Raw genomic sequence first — 20,546 nt, 5'->3', positions numbered from 1 at the left:
AATTAGCCATGGCCTTTTCAAAAAGCTAGCATGGAGAGAGCTGCAGGAGAGTTCAGTAATCAAGATGGAAAATGAAAAAACAGATGTCACATCTGCTGTTAGAAAAGGTGTCAAATGGACAAAGATCTACAGTAGCCCGCTTGCGGGAAGGAAATTAAAGATGGGAATGAAATCATTAGCATTACTGCAGAAAGGTAAGGTCAGATGACAGAGTTCATGCTACGGCATGATGCTTTTTTTTAAAATCCTCCATACTTCACTAGCAGCCAAAATACAATGACATTCACAAGTGATGGATTTCAGACTTCGTATAGAAGGAACTGCTGAATGCCAGTGAGGAGACGTGTAAGGTGGGATGAAAGTATGTGCCTTTCAAAAGCTCCTCTCTAACTGACATGAAGTAGCACTAAGACAGCTGTACTTACACAAAATCTGAAGTCACAAAAATAATAAAAGAAAGTCTCCTAGACTTTTTGTTGCTTTCATATCCTTTGTTGTTAACACACTTGAATCTCTTTCAGGTTTCATCCTCTCCCTCCAAGAGAGGCTAGGAAATAACTTACACCATTAGTCCATCAGGCTCACATACACAATCAAACTTTTAATAGCAAATTCAGGTAAGGATCAGGGACCTGATGAGGCTTCTGCAGTACAGTCACGATACATACACTTGAGTAGTTGTTCTTCCTTCACATCACTGAGATGCCAGCCAAATATTAAATCTCAACTAAGTATCTGCTACTAAGCAATTACATTATCTTTTGGGAAGGGAAAATTTATGAAGTGGGAGAATTATTAAATAACCACTGTGAAAGTAACCACATGATTCCTTTTTACTGTGAAGCAGTTCAAATTTTTCCCTAGCATTCTTTCATGAACAAAGGACCGATGACTTGCACCACTGACATTGCGATAAATTCCCCAAAAAATATTAGTGAGAAACCAATGGCTGAAATGGCTAAAATAATATTTATCTATAACACTTACCTAAATTATGCCATAGAACTTCTCCATGTAGTGTGAATTTAACTAATTACACATTTTCTGCTAAAAAAAAAGCCTGAATCATATTGCCACACAATACTAACAATGTAGCTTCTTCATGGGTCACTGGATAAGTAGATCTTCTGATCACTAGACGAGCTTCACATGACCCAAGAGAAAGGAGGTGGTTCTTGTCTCTGCTTGGATGTGACAAAAGAGCAGGACTTGACATACTTGCCTAACTATTACTATTACAGCTTTTTCCTAAGCAGCAACATCTGACTGTCAAGAATCACAGACATAAAAGGTGACTTAGTAATAAGGTAGAGTAACAGAAATCCATTCAATCCACGTGGCAGCCTTATCTTATGTAGCTTGTATTAATTAATAGGTAAAATGAACTGGTATCTCAAACTCGAATGCCTTCTGAAGTGAGGATGGAGGATCACCATTAACCACAAGGTTAGCGAGACAACAGGGAGGCAAACAAGGTTCTACCAAAGTAAATCCTGAACTCCCACCTATCACCTTCCTGTCCCTTCTTCCCTTTTAAGTTACATCTCCTTTAGATTTGGATATTAGGGTACTAAACTGTTGCTAAGACCATTTCAATACTTAAATGACGATCAGGAAACTGAATACTTCATTGTGTACAGAGAATTTACCATATGAAATATTTTTCACCTCAAATTATTAAACCACAAATACAGAATCTGAATGTGCATGCAATAACTGAATGCACTAAGGTAGCCCTAAAAACTAGACCCATATATCACAGTACCTGAATCAGAAGACTTTTTTTAAAAAATGTATTTCCTTCTTTTTGACATACTACCATTCTTTTTTTAATTTCATTTCATAAAGGATAATAATTAGGTGTAACGTGAAAAACACTCATGAAGTAATTAGGTTATAAGAAACTTGTCATTTTTCGTAATTGCAAAAAATGCCCATGATATTGATGATGTGGTCAGTCCTGTTCATTTTGCCTGCCTCACTTTTGAAAAGACACATTCTCTTTTCATAGTATCTCCACAGTTGAAATTTTTTTTAATGCAGGTAAATACCAGATCAGTGTCATTTGTTCTCCTTGGCATTGTAATGATAAAGCTGTCTTAACAGACCAGCTGATGAAGTATTTAATCACTGAAGTCTGATGTCAAACATATAAAAGCGTTAGTCAAAGTATATGAATCTGCTAGTGAATAGCAGATGGATTGGAAAGTCGGTCTCTCCTTCCCTATTAAGCTGCATCCTTGAAATTTGATAGCATTGCTTTCTGTAAAATTGACTATGATTTCACCTATAGCGCAGGAAACAATTTGTTTGCAGCTGCTTTCAAATGCAACACTTCACTAAAGAAGAGGTGAGATTTTTTTGTAGATGTCAAATGACCGTAACAGGACTACAGGAGCAGACTTTCAAATTAGGCATGTGAAGTACACTGACTTTAGCTGGAATACTTCAATGCCTAAACATAACTTGAAGCTTTCAGAAATTCCCACCAAATTATTTTGTTTAAATACAAACCTTAACAGATGCTGGAATACATAGCACTAATCGTTAGCCATCAGTGGATAAAGTCAAACTGGATAAAGTCAGCATTTGCAGAGCAGGTCAAAAAAACAACACTTTTTAATGCTTTGGAAATTAGAAGCTTTGAGTATAAAGCAGGCCTTTAATAACACAAAGTCCTGGGATTTAACATTTATCCATTTTCTGGAGAAATCCAAACCCTTCTCACAACAATTAACAGAACAATCCCTGAACTCAAAGACAGCCAGCTGTATTCCATATGACTGGTACGTGACAAGGTCAGAAAACTCTACTTTGGTCCATGACAAGTAACACAGAAGCAGTTTGCAAACTTACAGTCTGCAACTTAAAAGTTTTTAAATGCCAGAGAGAAGCCAGACCGCAGATACTGACGTTTTCAAATTACAGCCATGTAATTATATGACACTATCTCAACAATTCATTACATGAATTTTGCCTACCTGAAATGTAACATTGAATGTTAGGCAAGTGGTAGTCTGAAGATATTTTAGAGACATTCTTTCTCTTCCCCTTCCCCCTAACCATCTTCATTATTTGTTAGAGCAAATATGTCAAGCACTTTCTTTTTGTGAAACAAACCCTTCCACTGAACACTGCTTAAAAAGAAAAAAAACAAACAGTGCCCACCAGAGTTTAAAGTTGTAAATAAATCACTGTCACCAACAACTGGTATTGCATAATGCTTGTGTTATCCAGCTATTTACATCTGAACAGTCCCCCTGTGTGCAATATAGTCTTGAAAAAAATCAACAAATTTAAATGAACTTGTACTATACTTAAGTACTTCTCACCGAGAAATTCGTATCACAGTATCCATTTCTGCACTTCAGTAACTGAGGTTGAAATTAACTTACCCTATGTTTTTCCTTTACTTTCTTCCTGTATTCTTCTTTGTCAAATTTGTCTTCTTCCCGCAGAATCTCTTTCACTTTATCTAAGTTGATGCCACTGGAATCATCTTCCTCATCTGCTTTCGCCAAACTGGATTTTTGCACAGGTGGCCACTGCTGCACTAACTGAATTATACAGTCAACAAGAAAAGTAATGGTTAGGATCACTTATTCCACATCAAAGTTTTGAGGTGTTAAATACTCCAATACATCATTTTTCTAGACTAAACAGAAGAGGCCATTCGCAAAGGTGACAAACAAATAAAACTTTTGCACAATACAAACCCTGATAAGTTTATTTAACATCACATTCAGTCAAAAATGAATATTTGAAAATAACATCTGCATTACACCATATTACTGTTTAATGGATTCACTTGAGCATCTTCCCCTGTTTTTCTCCCTTTGCCTAATAGAACAAATAATTTATAATCCTGCTGATCATTTTGGGAGAAAAATCATATTTGCTTTCAAGAAATGACTCTCCTGAATATATGCAACACAAGAGAACAAAACACTAGTAAATCTAAACAGTACGTTTTCTTGTAAACATTCAATATTCCACCATATTAATTGAGAGAAAACCGAGATAAGCTTTCATCACACAGTGCACGGAAAAAACGTAACTGCAGGTTCATGTTTTGGGAGAAGCAAGGAGAACAGCAGTGGAGGGTTTTATTTGTTATTGTATAAAACCAGGATTGGAAATGTTTGATGATTCGAGTCTGACTTGTGGATGACATGCTGAACACATCCAGCTTCCCTTAAATATCTGAAACTCTAAAGGAAAGACAAAGACTACATACTCACCAAAAAAAATCCCCACCTATCTTAATAGCTTAAACTTGTGGTATGTCATCACCTGGGGACAGCCTTTGCAAAATCGTTCTTGCTTATGGATTGGTCGAGTAGTAATTTAAAAAAAGAAATGACAGCATGTCTTTGAGATAATGCAAAACCAAACATGTTTAGGACTCCCTAATGCACACAGGGTGTTTTTCACCTTAATACTGATAAACCCAACCTACTGTTCCCACTTCCTTTCGTAAAATGGAGTTTGCGTACTTGTATTTCCTAGAAAGATACATTTCTTAAAGGAGTTTTACTTTATCAAAGAGAAGCACATGGAGCAGAACAGTAAACTGTGAAGCACACTTTTACACAGCTCAGAAAAAAGGTAGGAACAACATACATCAATGCAAATGTTATGTTTCCTTAAATAAGGTACCCCTTCTCTATTGTGCTGCTTTTCTAACTACAATCTTTGTGCTTCTTTTTTTTCTCTCCATTCTCACTCCTTTTTGCTTCATTGTGTAGATTCATAAAACATTTGTGCATGTATTTTAAGATGAGACAACTGCTTTAAAATATCTTTAAAATATTTAAATATATTTAAATATAAAATATTTAAAGATCATTTATAAAGAAGATATAACCTCTAAAACCTTTTAAATTTTGTCTCATGTCAGTAATTATACACCTATAGTCCCTTCATCTGCAATATAAAATGCTTTATTTGGTCACAAAAGTAAATTATATACTTGTAAAGGTGACCTCTCTTTCAGTATATGTCTTGCTGAACTGAATCTAAAGTAAAAAAAAAACCAAAAAAAACAAAAACAACCACCTGCTTTTTTCTTAATGCTGGAAATGGAAGAACATACACTGCATCTGAAGCTTTGAAATCAAATTTCACAAAGGTTTATGCAGTGTGGAGACTTGCTAGTAAGGTTATTGCCACAATGAAACCCTAGAGTGACTGGCACCCACAATAGTTCCCTTTGATACAAAATCAATCCATTTTTCCAGGTGCTATTAAAAGATCCAATTAAATTACTGGAAAATTTCAATGCACTGTTACATCACCACCAGTAAGCAAAAAATTGGTACTTCCTTAGCTTTCCTAACAAAACTTTTAATCTAGAAATAGTGAATGCTGGGAAGAAAACCAAGAACTTAACTCCCATACATTAACTCAAGACTTGGGGCAGCTTTGGCAAATAGCTACAGGAAAATTGTTTTACATTTCTGCAAGGAAAAAATAGGCTGTTGATTCAACCTGAAATTGAAGATAACAGGCAGAAAAGAGGTGCGGTTCTGTACATCCACTAACAGCTCCTTTGTATCTTACACATACAAAGGTGAACAGAGGCGAGTGCCCAGCATTCCTCTTTTTCCCAATGGAACTGAATTCTAAATGGAAGCTGAGCAGTTCTGCAAAACTTAAACCCATAACAAAAACCACACACTTTTGAGAAGCATTACCTTTTTATATGGATATAAAGTAGAAGTATTTTTGTCTTTATATAAACTACAAATTCAGTTCCCGCCAAAATACAGTTATTTTGAATTGATCTTACCTCTCCATCTTCAGTAAAAACTACTTTTGTATTGACTCTAAATTTCTTCTTCAAGATTTTTTTGGCTTCTTGGGTTTTAGTTGTTTTTTTCTTCATCTTTGATTTTGATGTATTCTGTATAAAATAAAATGAGATTTCTTATTATTTTTTCCAGTCACAGAGTATATGCTTTAAACTTTCTTGAAAGCAATTAGATGTATTAAAATGTAATTCCTAAAACACATGAGTAAGAGTAATTTTCAGTAAAAATGAGCTAACAGACCTTTTCATAAAAGTGTTTTAAGCTGGCCTTATCACAAGGAACTCATTTACTCTGATAAAAATTATGCATAACTTAAATCCTGTCGGCAGCAGGACACCCGACTCATTCAAATCTCACTAACCTTTCTGGGGTAAGGGCACTAGATTCACCAGTTTACACTCTTAGCAAGCCTCATCAGACAAGAAATCCAGTACAACTGACCAAAGCCATTAGCTACAACTGATCAGATACCATTTTCATCTCACTTGTCATCACACCGTCCCCAGGCACTGCAGCACACCAGCTTGAGTTATTTTTGTGTCAATGAAGGCCACAAGTGGCCATGCAAGAACCTTCCTATTTCATAGCTCTTGTCCCTTGCAGTACCAGCAGGGTGCGGAACATCAGTGCTAGGAGATGTTAAGCAAACTTAGCATTAAGTAACATTCAGAATCACAAAAGTTATTAGCATCACAGGAAGAATGTTGCAGTGAAACAAAGTGGTAAAGACACAAGGGAAACCAACAAATGAGTCAGTAGAGATTCTGAAACCTAGACATTAACAACACTTTCAACAGGTTGAGGTTGTTCTTTCCTGGCTATCACTGAGAAAGCAACAGCGACCAGAAAAAGCAAATACCAGCAAAACAGTATCCCTATACAAAAACCACACTGATACTGAAGTTACATTTATTTTTTTGTGCTGCAATCTTGCTGTTAGAACAAGAGGTGAAGAGGTCACTTCTATTTTTGACAGCAATTGGAACATTTATCCAGAGTCTTTTCACAAATTGGAGGTAGTTTGCAACTCTGGGAGGACCATTTCAATCACTTCTGTAAAATGCAATGGACAATAAATTGTCACATCCACAGATGTGATACACAGATGTAAGTTTCACAGAGCCACCCATCTGGTGGCAACATCATGGAACCAAAGAGCATGGAGGATCCCAACCTCCAGCTCTTCTTCTGAGAGCCCTCCTTTCAGGAACAAAGGCCCTATGTGTTTCAGGCATCTAACAAGACACAACCCACACAGAGGACATTTCAAGCAGAAACTGTCATTGCAGAAGGTATTTTATAGCACCAGATATTCTGTAGGACGATCTGAAGACTCCACAGGAGAAGACCCACAACTCATTTATCATCCGGTAAAGACTGCAAACCTCCACTACTCAGGAAAAAGTGCCTGAAAAACAATCACTGAACTGTCTAAACTTCTGATAAATACCAGGAAGTGGTCAAAGCAACTGGAGAGAAAAATAAAACCTTAAATTTCTTTTCTCACTTTTTTATTTTGGTCATTTTTAATCAGTTTCATGTTCTCTACCAAATCCACTATAAAAGGAAGCAAAAGAAATTAACTCAGAAAGTCACTGTCATTATGGTCAGCACACTAATGCACAGAAATATGAACTATAAAAGAGAAAAATTACAGTCTTCCTAACAGGAAAAATGGTTTATGACAGCTACAGCACAGTTTTATGAAGTAATGACCATATCTATTATAGAAAAAGTAACTGTAGCAGCACTTACATCCTCAGTCTTGTCATACGATTTTTGTTGCACTGTGCAGTTACTACTACCAAGGCACACCTTCAACAGTTCAGAAAGCTGCACTATTCCTTAACTCCTGCCGCTTATCTTACGAGCATAAATTGAGAGCCTGCGTAAGCATAAAATCCTTACCTTTAAATATGGACTACTTGGAAAAGAACAGGAATTGTCTAGATGAACAATTTAAAGAGAAGTACTTCGAGGTGGTACGATGCTACTTCTCACTACCACAGCGTTTTCTTCCACCAGTTGCTTTTGGGTTTTTTGGTTGGGATTTTTTTGTTTGTTTGTTTTCTTCTTAAATAATCTTTTATTTCTGCCAGTATTATTGGTACTAGTATAATATGCTAATTAAAAAAAAAGGTGACAAAGTTTCGAATTGGTACAATATTTTGTAAAATTATATTTAAATGTGAACCTCAGCTGTTTACATTTCTTGGTTTAAAAAAGGTTTTGTGTTTTAAGAAAGAGCACAAATATCCAATGGGCTGTCTTTGCATGCATACACAGTCAACACTTCCAGTTGTACCTTTTTCCCCCCGCCCTCCTCTGTGTGATTTTGAGAAATATTTTGATGCTGCAAAGTATCACGGAAAAAGATGGGATAGGACAAAATTTCCAAACAAAGAGCAGGAACAAGAGGAGGAAGAAACAAATGGTAAGCTAAATTCCCCCACTATATACCTAAAAAGCACAGGATAAAATCAGTGTGTGAATTTGGCAGATTTACAATATGCAGCATTAAGAAAAGGTAAGAGATCAGAATTTTAAAAAACATACAGGAGAGAGTATTAGCATAAAACTCTAAACACCCCATAGATAATTAAACTGGTTTTTTTATTAGGACACTCATTGCTTTCTAAATTGAAAATGCTTCAATGAGGATGGCTGTCAAGGCTCCCTCAGTTTCAGACACCGTCTCCTGACCGACCGTCAACAGTTCAAGACCAAACAGGCTCAGATAGCAAAACATTTTCATCACAGATGTAGGCACAATTTTACAAACTACATGACTTCACTTTTCAGCAGAAGTAGCCCAGGAAGGAAGTTGGATTAGCTAGTACAGTGGTTTCTGACACCTCCCTGTCCCAAGGGAGAGGCTACATGGTCCAGGAGAAGAGTCAGGCAGGTCAGCCATGGGATGTATGTATTTCTGGGGTCCCATAAATGCAACTTTGGTCCTCTCCCAGGGACCTCCTCTCACACTGTTCTGGAGTCCTTATGTAGTCCTAAAGTCTCTCTTCTGCCACCTAAGCCTCTCCCTCCATATGACTCCAGTATCATCTTTCAGAACATCTGCCCCCCAAGTCTCAAAGCCTCTCCCCATATTCCCTGTCCCAGCAGCTGCCACTCTACCTTGAACATATCTGAGCTGAGTGTTCCTCCAACTGGCTGCAGTCTTGGTGCAGGATGGGTCGTTTACGTCCACCACAGCTCCTGGCATCCTCCCCCATCCACGCTATCCCTGTGACCCCCTCACCCAAATACCTAATGCCACCACCTGTCTTTGCTTCCACCCCACATCTGAATGGCTACATTGAAGCATCAAGTCCTCACCAAGCAGGAGTCTGATTCATCCATTGTAAGAAGCATAATACCAATGCATAGCAGACCTCAGGCTTTCCTAATCTTCAGTGCCAACCTCTCAGTTCCCTGCACTTTCAAGCCATTATGCTTTCTCATTCCCCATTTTCACCTTTTGTACTAGAAGATACCTAACAATTTACAAGCAGCAGGTCGGCATTTAACCCACATTCTTGTAGCTTCATCTGTTCTTCACAATGAGTTCACCATATCAGCAGACACCACCAGCTGCTGGAGGCTGCCAGAAGATCATCTCCATCTGTTAACCTCAACTGCTGCAAATGCAGCTGTGGCAGGAGCACCAACTCCTCTCTTAACACTGCTCAGCTAACAGCTGAAATCTGGGGTCACAGGCTTTGCAGGCAGAAGCACTGTCACACCAGCAGACAAGAGAGGATGGAGGGTTTCTGCTGACACACCTGTCCTTGCCCTGGTGCCAGAGCAAGCCACCAGCCTGGGCACTTTACAGTGAGCTGAGGGGGCGTAGCAGCTCCCCACACCAACTGGCTCACTCAGAAAACGTTGTGTATCAAAACCTGTTCAACTAACACCTACCTCAGTAGATCCATTTCTACAGCTGAATTATACCATCAAATAAGCCATTGACTGAACCGAAGTGGGCATGCATGATCTGGGCTCAGGTTTCCATGTTGCTGTTAGATACCGAAGGGATTCTGCAGTTGAACTCAAGTTGGTAACACAAGTTAAAGCATCAGCTGGTGCTCATACGCTTCCATGACAGTGAGGAGGGGCTGCCTGCTACCCACCAGCACATACATTTTGCTCTGTGCCCTATAAAATCGGCCGACAAAGATATGGCAATAGTTAAACTGATCAAACAAGATCAGAGTGATAATCAACCTCTTTAAAATGGTATATACCAGTCAAGCATTAGAAGTTAAGTCACATTAGTTTATAAACATTTCATAAGACTTGGGCTCAGCTGCAGGGTTGGGGGACGTTCTATTGTTACTAATCAAAAGCCTAAATTTCTTATTCCTTTTGCACATGCCAGATGGCTTGCTGGGTTGTTTAATGAGTTAGAATAAAGACTAGCTCTTAAAAGCACAGAAAATTCAAACATTTTGATACAGGATCAGAAACGATACAGCTAATCTGCAAGTTTTTTTCTGTTTTTCTCAAAAAGGAGAGGGTTTTGTTTTCTGGCTTAAAAGCTCTGATATTCTTTGCTGGATCTATGACAAAGCCTTTCTAAATTAAGATACTAAATTAAGTATCTTAATTAAAGTATCTTAAGATACTTTCTAAATTAAGACAAGTTTAAGACATAAGATTTACTATTTTTCAATATTTTTTTTTCATAAAAGACAGGGCATCAGAAACAAATGTCAGTAAATTTTGCTATTCTAACATGGAATATTTTTATTATTAATACAATTTTTGAAGTCAATAGTTTAGACTGAGTATGTAATCCTCTGTAACTCAGGATCAAAGCACTTAGCATCTGTTACCCAAACACACTTGCTTTGACCTTTGGACTGTTACAAATCATCAAATGTAAAGTTTCTTTGTTTCTAGCTATAATTTCCTTGTTAATTTCAACTCAACAAACCTGTGAAAGCAAGCACAGAATATTGACTAGAGAAGGCGCCTGAAGACAGGAGTACCTTATTGTGGCTGAGTAAAACATTAGTAGAAAAACATGTTATAAACCATTTTCCAGTCCTGGTAGCTATTACAGGCATTACTGCTTTTCTAGGGCTTTAGTGGGCTTTTTTCCTCCCCCCTGCTTATCCTTTACAATTCTTAGGAAGAATGGTGCTGTACCTGGAAATATTTTTCAGTCTCTCCCAACATCATTACATTACTTACCCAGAACTGAACAGTAACCACCTCTGAGAAAAAAGAACCGATGCAGTACTCAACTTCACACACTGATTTTGTATTTCTTCAAGAAAGTGCCCACAACAGGAGCAAGTATTATTTTTTGTATTTTCACCATGTATGATGAAATTATTTTTGTATTATCACCATGTATGTCAAACCCCCTGGCAAGCTACTGAGCGTAGACTCAGAAGTCATTCCCCACAAAATAAGACACAGGCCAGATTGAAGCTACCAAACTTCAAAGACAAAGAAAAAGGCCACCTTTATCCCCACGCTGTGGAGAACCCACAAACATGGTTTGCATCTGGCAGGCACTAAGAAACTTTCAGAAGATTGAGTACCCTCCAACCACAAGTCTAAAGCAGCTTAACCATACAGCATTAGCTCCCAACTCCATAAACCTCCCAAATTCAGCCTATGAGGCTTTGATTACCTACAACAGAGATAAGGTTAGAGGAGAGAGAAACTTTCACTCCTCCTGACAAACACCTACCCACAGAAGCAGCAGTGAGATACAAACTTTGCATCCCGTACAGAACTATAAAACCTAAGAAGGAAAACATCAAGAGAAGCAAAATAACGATACTTAGTTTAAAAGTCCAGTGCATATTACTTCAAGCACCTACAAAATTCTAAACACCAACAGCTTCCCCTTGGTAATACAATTAGACTCAACCAGCCATCTGTCTTACCATTGAGTATGAAAGACCGGAGGAGAAGAAGAAATCCTAGGAAGCGGCATAACCACAAGGAGATGTATGGATGCTGCTTTCCCTCATGATCTGTGGTAGCTAGGTGGTCTCTTTTCATTTCCAGCCCACCTCTGTAATGACAGCTATTTCAGTCCTTCCTGATTTCTGCTGTCTGCTCACAACCAAGGCCCCTTTGTGCGATCAGGAACACCAGCACAAGCCAAAGCAACTGAGAAACAGCAGTGCAAAGTTCTTCAAACCATCCCTCCATTTCCACAACACAACTCCCACAACCTCTCCTAGGAAAACAAGCTTCTTTTGTTGGGCGTGTTGTGTGTTGGGGTATTTAATGTATTTTTAATGTAATACAAGTGAAGCTGATTTTGTTTTGTTTAAGTATTCTTTTTCTTTTTTGATTAAGTGTTAAAAACTAGGAAGCTTAAATTCACCAACGCTATCCAACCAACTTGCACAGTACCTATATACATCACTGAGTACAGCTTTTACCATAACAATTATGAAGATATGGAAACAGGCAGGTTGGTACTCAAAAGACAAAACCAGCATTCCCTACATGTTGTTCTATTTGCTTCTCTATGAACTTTTAAAACACATCAGTTAAGTATCAAGATCAACATGATCTTGAATTTTTGAAGTGATGGCTTAAATTAAAAGGGTAGATTGATGGGGTTCTTGTTTTGTGGCGTTTTTTCTTCAGTGTGTGGGTGTTTGTGTTATTTTGCTTTTTTTTAACTAGTGTCATGCAAGGTTTCAATGAAGATACTGAGAAAGAACAAAGTCAAAACTGGTGGCTCGCAACTCCTTACACAGTATTACAGTTTAGCCAGGGAAATTCTGGACAGCTGAATCACTTGCTACATCTATGCATTATTTACTTTTTAAACATACTGAAAGAACGTTGACTTTGAGAGAGAGCATTTTCTAGGGTAGAACAACCTACAGAGGGAACTGAACATGGCTTTTACAGTAGCAGTTGTGAAGATAAGGATAAATCCAGGTTGGTATTCAAAAGAAAAACAGCACTCAGCATGCAGAATAGCATAGATAAGAATCCTTTCACAAATCACAGCAACAGGAGAGGAAAAACAAAAACTAGAGGAAATAAGAAAAGCTTCTAATAACCACTGTTCAATATTGTTAACCACATTATGGACCAAGACCACAAGACCAGCAGCTCACCACGCTATCATTCCCGTTTAAATTGCCCTTCAATTCAAAGAAACAGCAACAAATAGAAGAAACCATAGCAAAGACAGAACTGTACTATGGCAACCACGCACTTAGATGATGTTTGCCTTTGGTTTTGATTACCATTAGGACAGAAGATCACATCTGAATCTGAATTTCATTAGAGTTTTGTGTTTGGGTGCAAGTGTTTGGTTAGAGAGGATGTCTCAGTAAACATTTATCTTCTAGAAAACCAATTAAGCCACAAAAATTGAAAAGAACTAAAAATTAAAATCTCAGAATTTAACACAAAATGCAAGAGTGAGGATTAAAAAAACTACCAACTTACAACTTGTGAAAACAACTGGATTCTTCTGCAATATATTTACATGATGAGCTTGGTTCTATGTTTAGACAGGTATTTGCTAAAATTCCTTTTATTTAGAGAAAGGCATTGATTTAGAAGATCATTTTTATCTGTATATAGACTACGATAGCAGAAAAAAGGAGAAAGAGTCACCGGTAAATGGCTCAATGCCCAGTATTTCTCCCCAGCCATAGACAAAAAACAAGCTTAAAGACAGAAATCTTTATTAAATGGTTCAAGTGATAAATCTAACCCCCATTTTTGAAACCACATAGCAGTATTTCTCTAGAATATTTCTAAAACACTGTAAACAACTAAAATAATTTTCTACTGAATTATTATGTTTTCTATGAATGAATGTATACTCCATGTGATACCTGACTGTTCTTTCCAGAAGCTGCTATCAAGACTTAAAATTTGGAGTTTTGGCAAAGGGTAAACAGAGACAGAGGCTGAACATTCTCTTCCTAGCAAGTCAGTAAAAAAAGCAAAGATAAAAAAAAGATTATATAGCAAAATTTAGATTAAATTACTGTACTTATTCTGTGAATTACAACCTAAAAACCATAACCATCTAAACAATAGCAAAGACACCAGCATTTTCAACACAAACTCTCTTTGCAGGGGTTCCTTACATCAGTAGAGCTGCACTTCCAGCTATGAATCTAGATGAGAGAAGATTTTTTTTATTTCACACATTTCTCTACCCCCCATTCATGTTAAAAGGTTTACTGCTGCTTTAACTGTTTCCTTTTGTTTCTTTACAGGTAATTTAGAAATGTCTGGGTACCAACGCCTGCTCCTGAAATACAATTCCCATATCCTCACAGCAGCATTTATCATCTACAAATCTAAATCCAATCCTGAAAATTTTTAAAAATTACATTTATATCCTTCCATCCCTGACAAAAATTTTCACTGCTTTCATTTTATATATCGAAAAGAAAGAAGGTTTATATTTTATCCTGATATAAAAACCCATGATACCAGAAGGAACCATGAATGAGCAGCACTGCACAATCAGTTTGTCATGGTTTTTTCCTCCTTATCTTTTCCTCTCCCTCTGCTTGCTTACGGTTTTGGTGGTTTGTTTTTTGGTTTTTTTTTTTTTTCTTTTTTCTTTCTTTCTTTCTTGTCTTCTATATATATCTCTGACTCCTCCACAGAACAGGAAGATTTTAAAGAATGCACTAGGGAAGCTTCCCAGCCCACAAAACAAACATTTGATTTGAGCACTATAAATTCTGTAATTTACACACAACTCCAGTATCTGCATATGACAACCATCAGGTTTTGTAGCTGACCTGCAAAAATCACTGCACCTCATTTTCAAATCTTTAAGATTATTATTTAAGTAGTAAGGGGAAAAAAAACTAGTGTATCATTGTAAGATCTAATATCAACAAAACCACTTTGTTTAAGATACTTGTGAGTTACAGTAATCAGACAGTATCTCACTCTGAAAGATGTCTCTACTTAATGCACTGGACCACAGAACTTTTCAGTACAGCTATTGCATTACACTGAAAAATATCCACTACCTGTGAGCACAAGCAGCAACGACAGCCCTTTCTAAAGCATTAGGCCTTTAGTGACAGAAGACCATGACCTTCTCATGCAGTTTATTTAAAAGAAAGGTGTAACACAGAATAGTAAACTACTTCACATATTTCTAGGCAAAAATGTAAATTAAGTTATAATTGAGTATGCCTGACTAAATGAAGATAAAGACATTCCAGAAGGCTGTAATTCAAAGCCAAACATATTAACATAGCTTTTGTTTATTCTTGGGGTTCAGATTAGCAGAAAAATAGATTTCAAAGGAACATGTACAAGCCAAGATATCCTAATAACCCAAAGACTGCCTCAGACTCAAAATATACAAGTATACAATAATGACTAATAACACTAGCAACTGCAGTGCCGGATCAAGACATAACATGTTTTCATTTCACCCCTCCCTGTCATTCCAAGGTAATGCATCATTACAACACAACCTTCCTCTGGGAAAATCCAACAGAAAAACACAGCAACCACCAAATTCTCCAGCACTTCTACAGCCAGAAGAAGGACATGAACTGCTTGCAGTCATCCTAAGCTGAGGATTACTTCTTAGTATATGAATGAGTGTTCCTCATACAATGTCAATTAACAAGCAATAAACGTGATTTTGTTGACTGCTATCTCATCCTTCTCATTCCAGAGCTTCCATTTTTGTGAGCAAAAGGCCATCACGAAGATTTTATTTCCAGCAAAACATGGCTAATTATAAGTAAGAGCATGGACATGTCTTTGATATTGAACCAAATTACTTCAAATGTAGCCATCATTTGTCTGTCAACTGGGAAAAAAAAAAATGGATTGAAACAAACACAACAAGACAATCAACCAACAAAACCAACCCAAACCTCTAACACATTAATGTGGAGTCTAGGAGCTAGAAAACCTGCACCCGAGTTGTACCTCTTGTTCTATTACAGATCTCCAACAATGACAAAGTCGAGTTCTTTTCTCACTTTCTAGCAGGTGAAAGATCCTGCCTATCCATCCTCCACTAATAGTTGACATGAACCAAGGCCCACACTCAAAAACGGGGTTGAGGGGAGACAGGTAGGAAGGGAAGAGGAAGGGAAGTCTGCCTTCTTTTGGATGAAAAGAACCCTTAAGCCTCTCAGGTGCGCTGAGAACATACTACATTCTGGAACTTGTAATTTTTCAGTCTCCAGAAGAACCAGAATTGCCCCTTCTCTCCCAGATTGCACTTAATATCTTAGTACGAGACAGTTAAATTGAGATATTCTGAGAAATGTAATTATTGAATGATACAGCAAGAAGGCAATGCTTGAGCTGACATTTAATGAACTGAAAATTTGGGGCCTTTTTAGTTGAGGAATAAAGATCCTTTTTTTTAATGTGACTGTATGTTCTAGTAGTTAAAACACAGTTACCCTAAAAAAAACAAAAACAAACCAAACACACCCATACACAAAAAAAAACACAAAAAACTTTTCTGCATAATCATTGAGGCACCCAAGCCTTACATAAATGCCATAACATCATTAAAATTATAGCTTCAAAATATTCTGCAGGGGAATCTTAGGTCAAAAGGTGAGGTAAGACAACCACATATTCATAATGTTTTTCTTTAAGGGTGAATATATTTTACCATCTGCAAGCAGAGGGACATTCCCTTTCTCCCTCAAAAGCTACCACACGTGGCCCCAGGTACATAGCACAGCTGAAGCTTCTTAAAACATCTTGTTCACTACATCACCCTTATCTGCCAAAGTTCCTTTGCAAAGATATATATATTTACCTCAGCTCTCTCTCTTCTCCGTTTTGCACATACTAAAGCCAAAAATTATGCCCATTTAATTACCACACCAGGATGATATCCTTCACAGGTTATGATCACAAATAGTAAAGACTGCATGTATTTTTTTAAATACCCAGAACTGGTTTTTATTCATTTAGGCAGTATAAGTTTTTCAACAGTAAATTACTGCAATAACCATCATTACTTTTTAAAGAGTTTTATTTCATCTGTAGATTGACATAGATGGCACATACTCCTCCTTTAGAGGCCTCTAAATGCATTTCTCTCAATGCACAAGAGCTGACAAAAGTAAAAGCATTAATCTGGGCATGGAACTACTGAGGCCACTGAAGAGAGAAGAGGTAATAACAGCTGGCAGTCTGTGAGGGTTTAGCTTCAAGATGAGGCTTATTTGAATTTAGCTCCCAAATGGGGAGTGCACAGCCCACCTCAGAACCATATCAGGGCCCCCCACAATGTCACAGAGCAAATGAACAGCTTGGCATGGAAGATGAACTGCAGCGAAGGCAGCAGCACAGCAAACACGAGGTAAATACTGAAGGAGGGGAAAAAAATGGGGGATAAAATGAATGAGTTGTTCACATCCAGCAAGAGACCCAAGAAGAACGCAGCCAGTTTCTTCCTACCAAATATCAGTCATGGATAATCTGGAAAGATATAATTTCCTAACAACTAAAGGCTGATGGAGAAGCCACAATAATAACAACAAACATAAAAAAATTATATATTTTATACCTATTATTTTCCTTCTCTAAAAAAAGGTTGAATATTTTGACTCCTTTCTCCATGCATTCAGTACAGACTACAAACACTGCCAGAAGTGGTATTGCAGTTCCTGCGTGCTGCTTCTCTTTCAGCCCCTCTCATCGCTGCCCTTTACTAGCACAGGTCCTTTCCTAATCCTGAGAAAAGCTGCTTCAAGGATTTAAAATTGGCAGAAAGCTACCATTAAAGACAGCTGCAAATCGTATTCTGCTGTCTTTGCTCCCAGAGTCAGACAAGCACTCCTGCAAGCTTGTGGAAGGGAGCAGAGCCAGCGATGCAGGGATACGCAGCCCTTCAGTAACAGCCAGCCAGCATCTCAGCCATGCTGCAAGACGGAAATGCAGCTTAAATAGACTTGAGAATCTAAGCAAGAAAAGCAGCAAAATTTACTCTTAAATCAGAATTGAGAGCAGCCCTGAAGATTTGGGGGTGCTGGTTGACAACAAGCTCAACATGACCAGGCAATGTACACTTGCAGCCCAGAAATCCAACTGTATCTTGGGCTGCATCAAAAGAAGCATGACCAGCAGGTCAAGGGAGGGGATTGTGCCCCTCTACTCTGCTCTAGTGAGACTCCACCTGGAGTACTCATCCAGCTTGGGGGTCCCCAGCACAAGAAGGACTTGGACCTGTCGGAGTGAGTCCAGAGAAGGGTCATGAAGATGATCCAAGGGCTGGAGCACCTCTCCTGTGAAGACAGGCTCAGAGTTGGGGTCACTTGGCCTGCAGAAGAGAAGGCTCCGGGGAGACCTTGCAACAGCCTTTCAATACTTAAAAGGGGACTTAGAAGACAGACGGGGACAGACTTTTTAGTAGGGCTTGTAGCAATACGACATGGGGGAATGGCTTTAAACTGAAAGAGGGTAGATTTAGATTGGATATTAGGAAGAAATTCCCTACCATGAGGGCGGTGAGGCACTGGAATGGGTTGCCCAGAGAAGCTGTGGCTGCCCCATCCCTGGCAGTGCTCAAGGCCAGGCTGGATGGGGCTTGGAGCAACCTGGTCTAGTGGGAGGTGTCCCTGCCCATGGTCATGATCATTAAGGTCCCTTCCAACCCAAACCATTCTATGATTCTATGATTTTAAGGTACACAATGAGAATCTCACATATCAATACACATCCGGAAAAGTACATGTACTCTCTGGATTCCTGTATAGGAAAAACATGCACATGTGCCTGGTGCCACTGCCATCACAAGTATGCAAAGCACACAGAGCAACACTGCTCTCCAAATCTAGTAAATCATGATGAGAAAAGTACTGGGAGGTCCAACATCTGTTTGAATCGGCACAGCCAACAGGACTGAATCAGACTGCTAGGGTTTTGCTTTTGTTCCACTACAGAAATGCCCTGGGCAAAATCCCTGCCTAAAAGTATGCCCACTTCAAGCTGTACAAAAAAGTTTGATAACTGTAAGCATAGCTACCTATAGAAACAGCTACTAAATCTCAGAGCACTAGGCAATCACTTGTCTTAGGGCTCCAAAATTGTCTACCTTCCTGTAAGTTGTGAAACATCTTGCCTTTGAGCTGAAAGCCTCCACACCTCCTTTCTTTGCAGGAGTCAAGTATTAACAAAAGGTCAAATTTGTATAGCAGTTTACATAATTAATATTTTCAACCTGCTTTTTAAAAGATTAATTAAAATCATACACATCTCTTTCTCCAGCAGAAGCAATTAAAAGTTTGTAATTGTTTCAGCAATATGTATTCAGATAGACTAAACACTGCCTAACTCCCAGCGCTTAATCATGAGACAGAGTTAAAAATCTGTTAAAAACAAAATGGGAGGGCTCAGACCAAATTTACAAGTGAAGGACACACTCTGGCCACAGACAGCTGGTCCCAAACAGCCCTCCTCGGGGTTATGCCTGCAATTCAGTTCAAGGCCAGTCTTGACTGCCTTATAAATGCATGTTGCTAGAATAGAGTGCTCATCAAGGTGATGTTTCACTTAGAACGGTTATTACTATTTTCTCAGTCCTCCTTACTCCTCTAGGATTCTGTGGTGGTTTGTCAGAAGTTTTCAGTTTTACAATTCTTAGACTGATGAAAATGACAGACCGATAAAAAGCCAAAACACTCATTTAAAAATACTTCCAGCTGCCAGGATACAGTGACCAAAATGTAGTAGGCAGATATGCTGAAGAAGTATGCTAAGATTTTTTCTCTGTTGCTTCTGAAGCAGTAGCAAAGGTAGAAATACCTTCATCACTTCACACAATGGCAGATTTCAAGAAGCTTGCTCAGTTTAATGTCATTTTCTTTCTTTTGCTTTAAAAATAGGGCAATTAGGTGTAATTAGGTAATAATCTCTTCCCCATCCTCATGCCCAGGCCAAGTCCCTTGAAGGCACAAGCAAGGAGACAGGAGTGACATTACCATTTGAGCTGTAAGTGCCAGACCATTTGCAAGAAAAGGTTCAACATTTGGTAATGGAAGATACTTCTGCCATCCAAAGAAATGTCTCCAGTCTTCCCAGTGGCAGTGCAGTGAACTGTTGGGAAGTCTGTTGCAGGATACCTTGGGTACATAGGTCAATTGCCAGACCATACCAATTTAAGCAATACAACCTATATAATACATTCCCTTCCTGAAGCATGTTTATGAGTACTGCCAAAAAAACTGTAAATTGTCTGTTCTCAGGCTTAATTCCCATCCTTGTAATTCACAGAATGTGGTCTCCTGAGAAATCTCCCTAAATTAAGAAGTTCTCTGCTGACAGACATCTCTTGGCTGGACTTCCCTGCACTACCACCGAAGAATTATCCCATTAGAGCCTTAGCTAAGCTCCTGGGCACACACACAAACTGCTATATTGCCTTAAGTGAAGACGCAAAGTGGAGCCGTCAGGCATACCAAAGCCTGTAATACCGCGGGGACAGCTTGTGTTAGTGCAACTGGGCCAACACAATGCAAGCATAACCCCTGCCCAGGTCTGCCCCCTGCTCATTCTCAATCCACTGAGATGGAAAAGCCCATTTAGCTCAGCTGCAGCAACTTTGCACATTTTAATTCAAGAAAATTGGTGCAATGAAGAATCAGGAGTTTGAAAAAGTAATCTGAAACAGATGACAAAAAAAGCAGGTTTAGGCCTAGGAATCTATTATTACTACTTAAAAAATAGTTTTGCTGACAGATCTATCTTACAGGTAGTCTATGGGTTAACATGTTG

The 20,546-nt window shown here is 38.4% G+C and overlaps 1 protein-coding gene across 1 annotated transcript in view; it reads right to left on the bottom strand.

Annotated features, from left to right (window-relative positions):
• Positions 1-20,546, bottom strand: part of DDX10 (DEAD-box helicase 10) — a 192,203-nt gene that overhangs the window by 75,264 nt on the left and 96,393 nt on the right. Inside the window, exons 14-15 of the mRNA XM_056328581.1 lie at positions 5,792-5,905; positions 3,396-3,557 (exon numbers count right to left, since the gene is read on the bottom strand). Coding sequence (XP_056184556.1) covers positions 3,396-3,557; positions 5,792-5,905 — 276 coding nt within the window. The remainder of the gene's footprint in view (positions 1-3,395; positions 3,558-5,791; positions 5,906-20,546) is intronic.

The sequence above is a fragment of the Falco biarmicus genome, chromosome 2 (genome assembly GCF_023638135.1).
Source record: "Falco biarmicus isolate bFalBia1 chromosome 2, bFalBia1.pri, whole genome shotgun sequence".
Taxonomy (NCBI): domain Eukaryota; kingdom Metazoa; phylum Chordata; class Aves; order Falconiformes; family Falconidae; genus Falco; species Falco biarmicus.
This window is presented reverse-complemented; position numbering and strand designations above follow the sequence as displayed.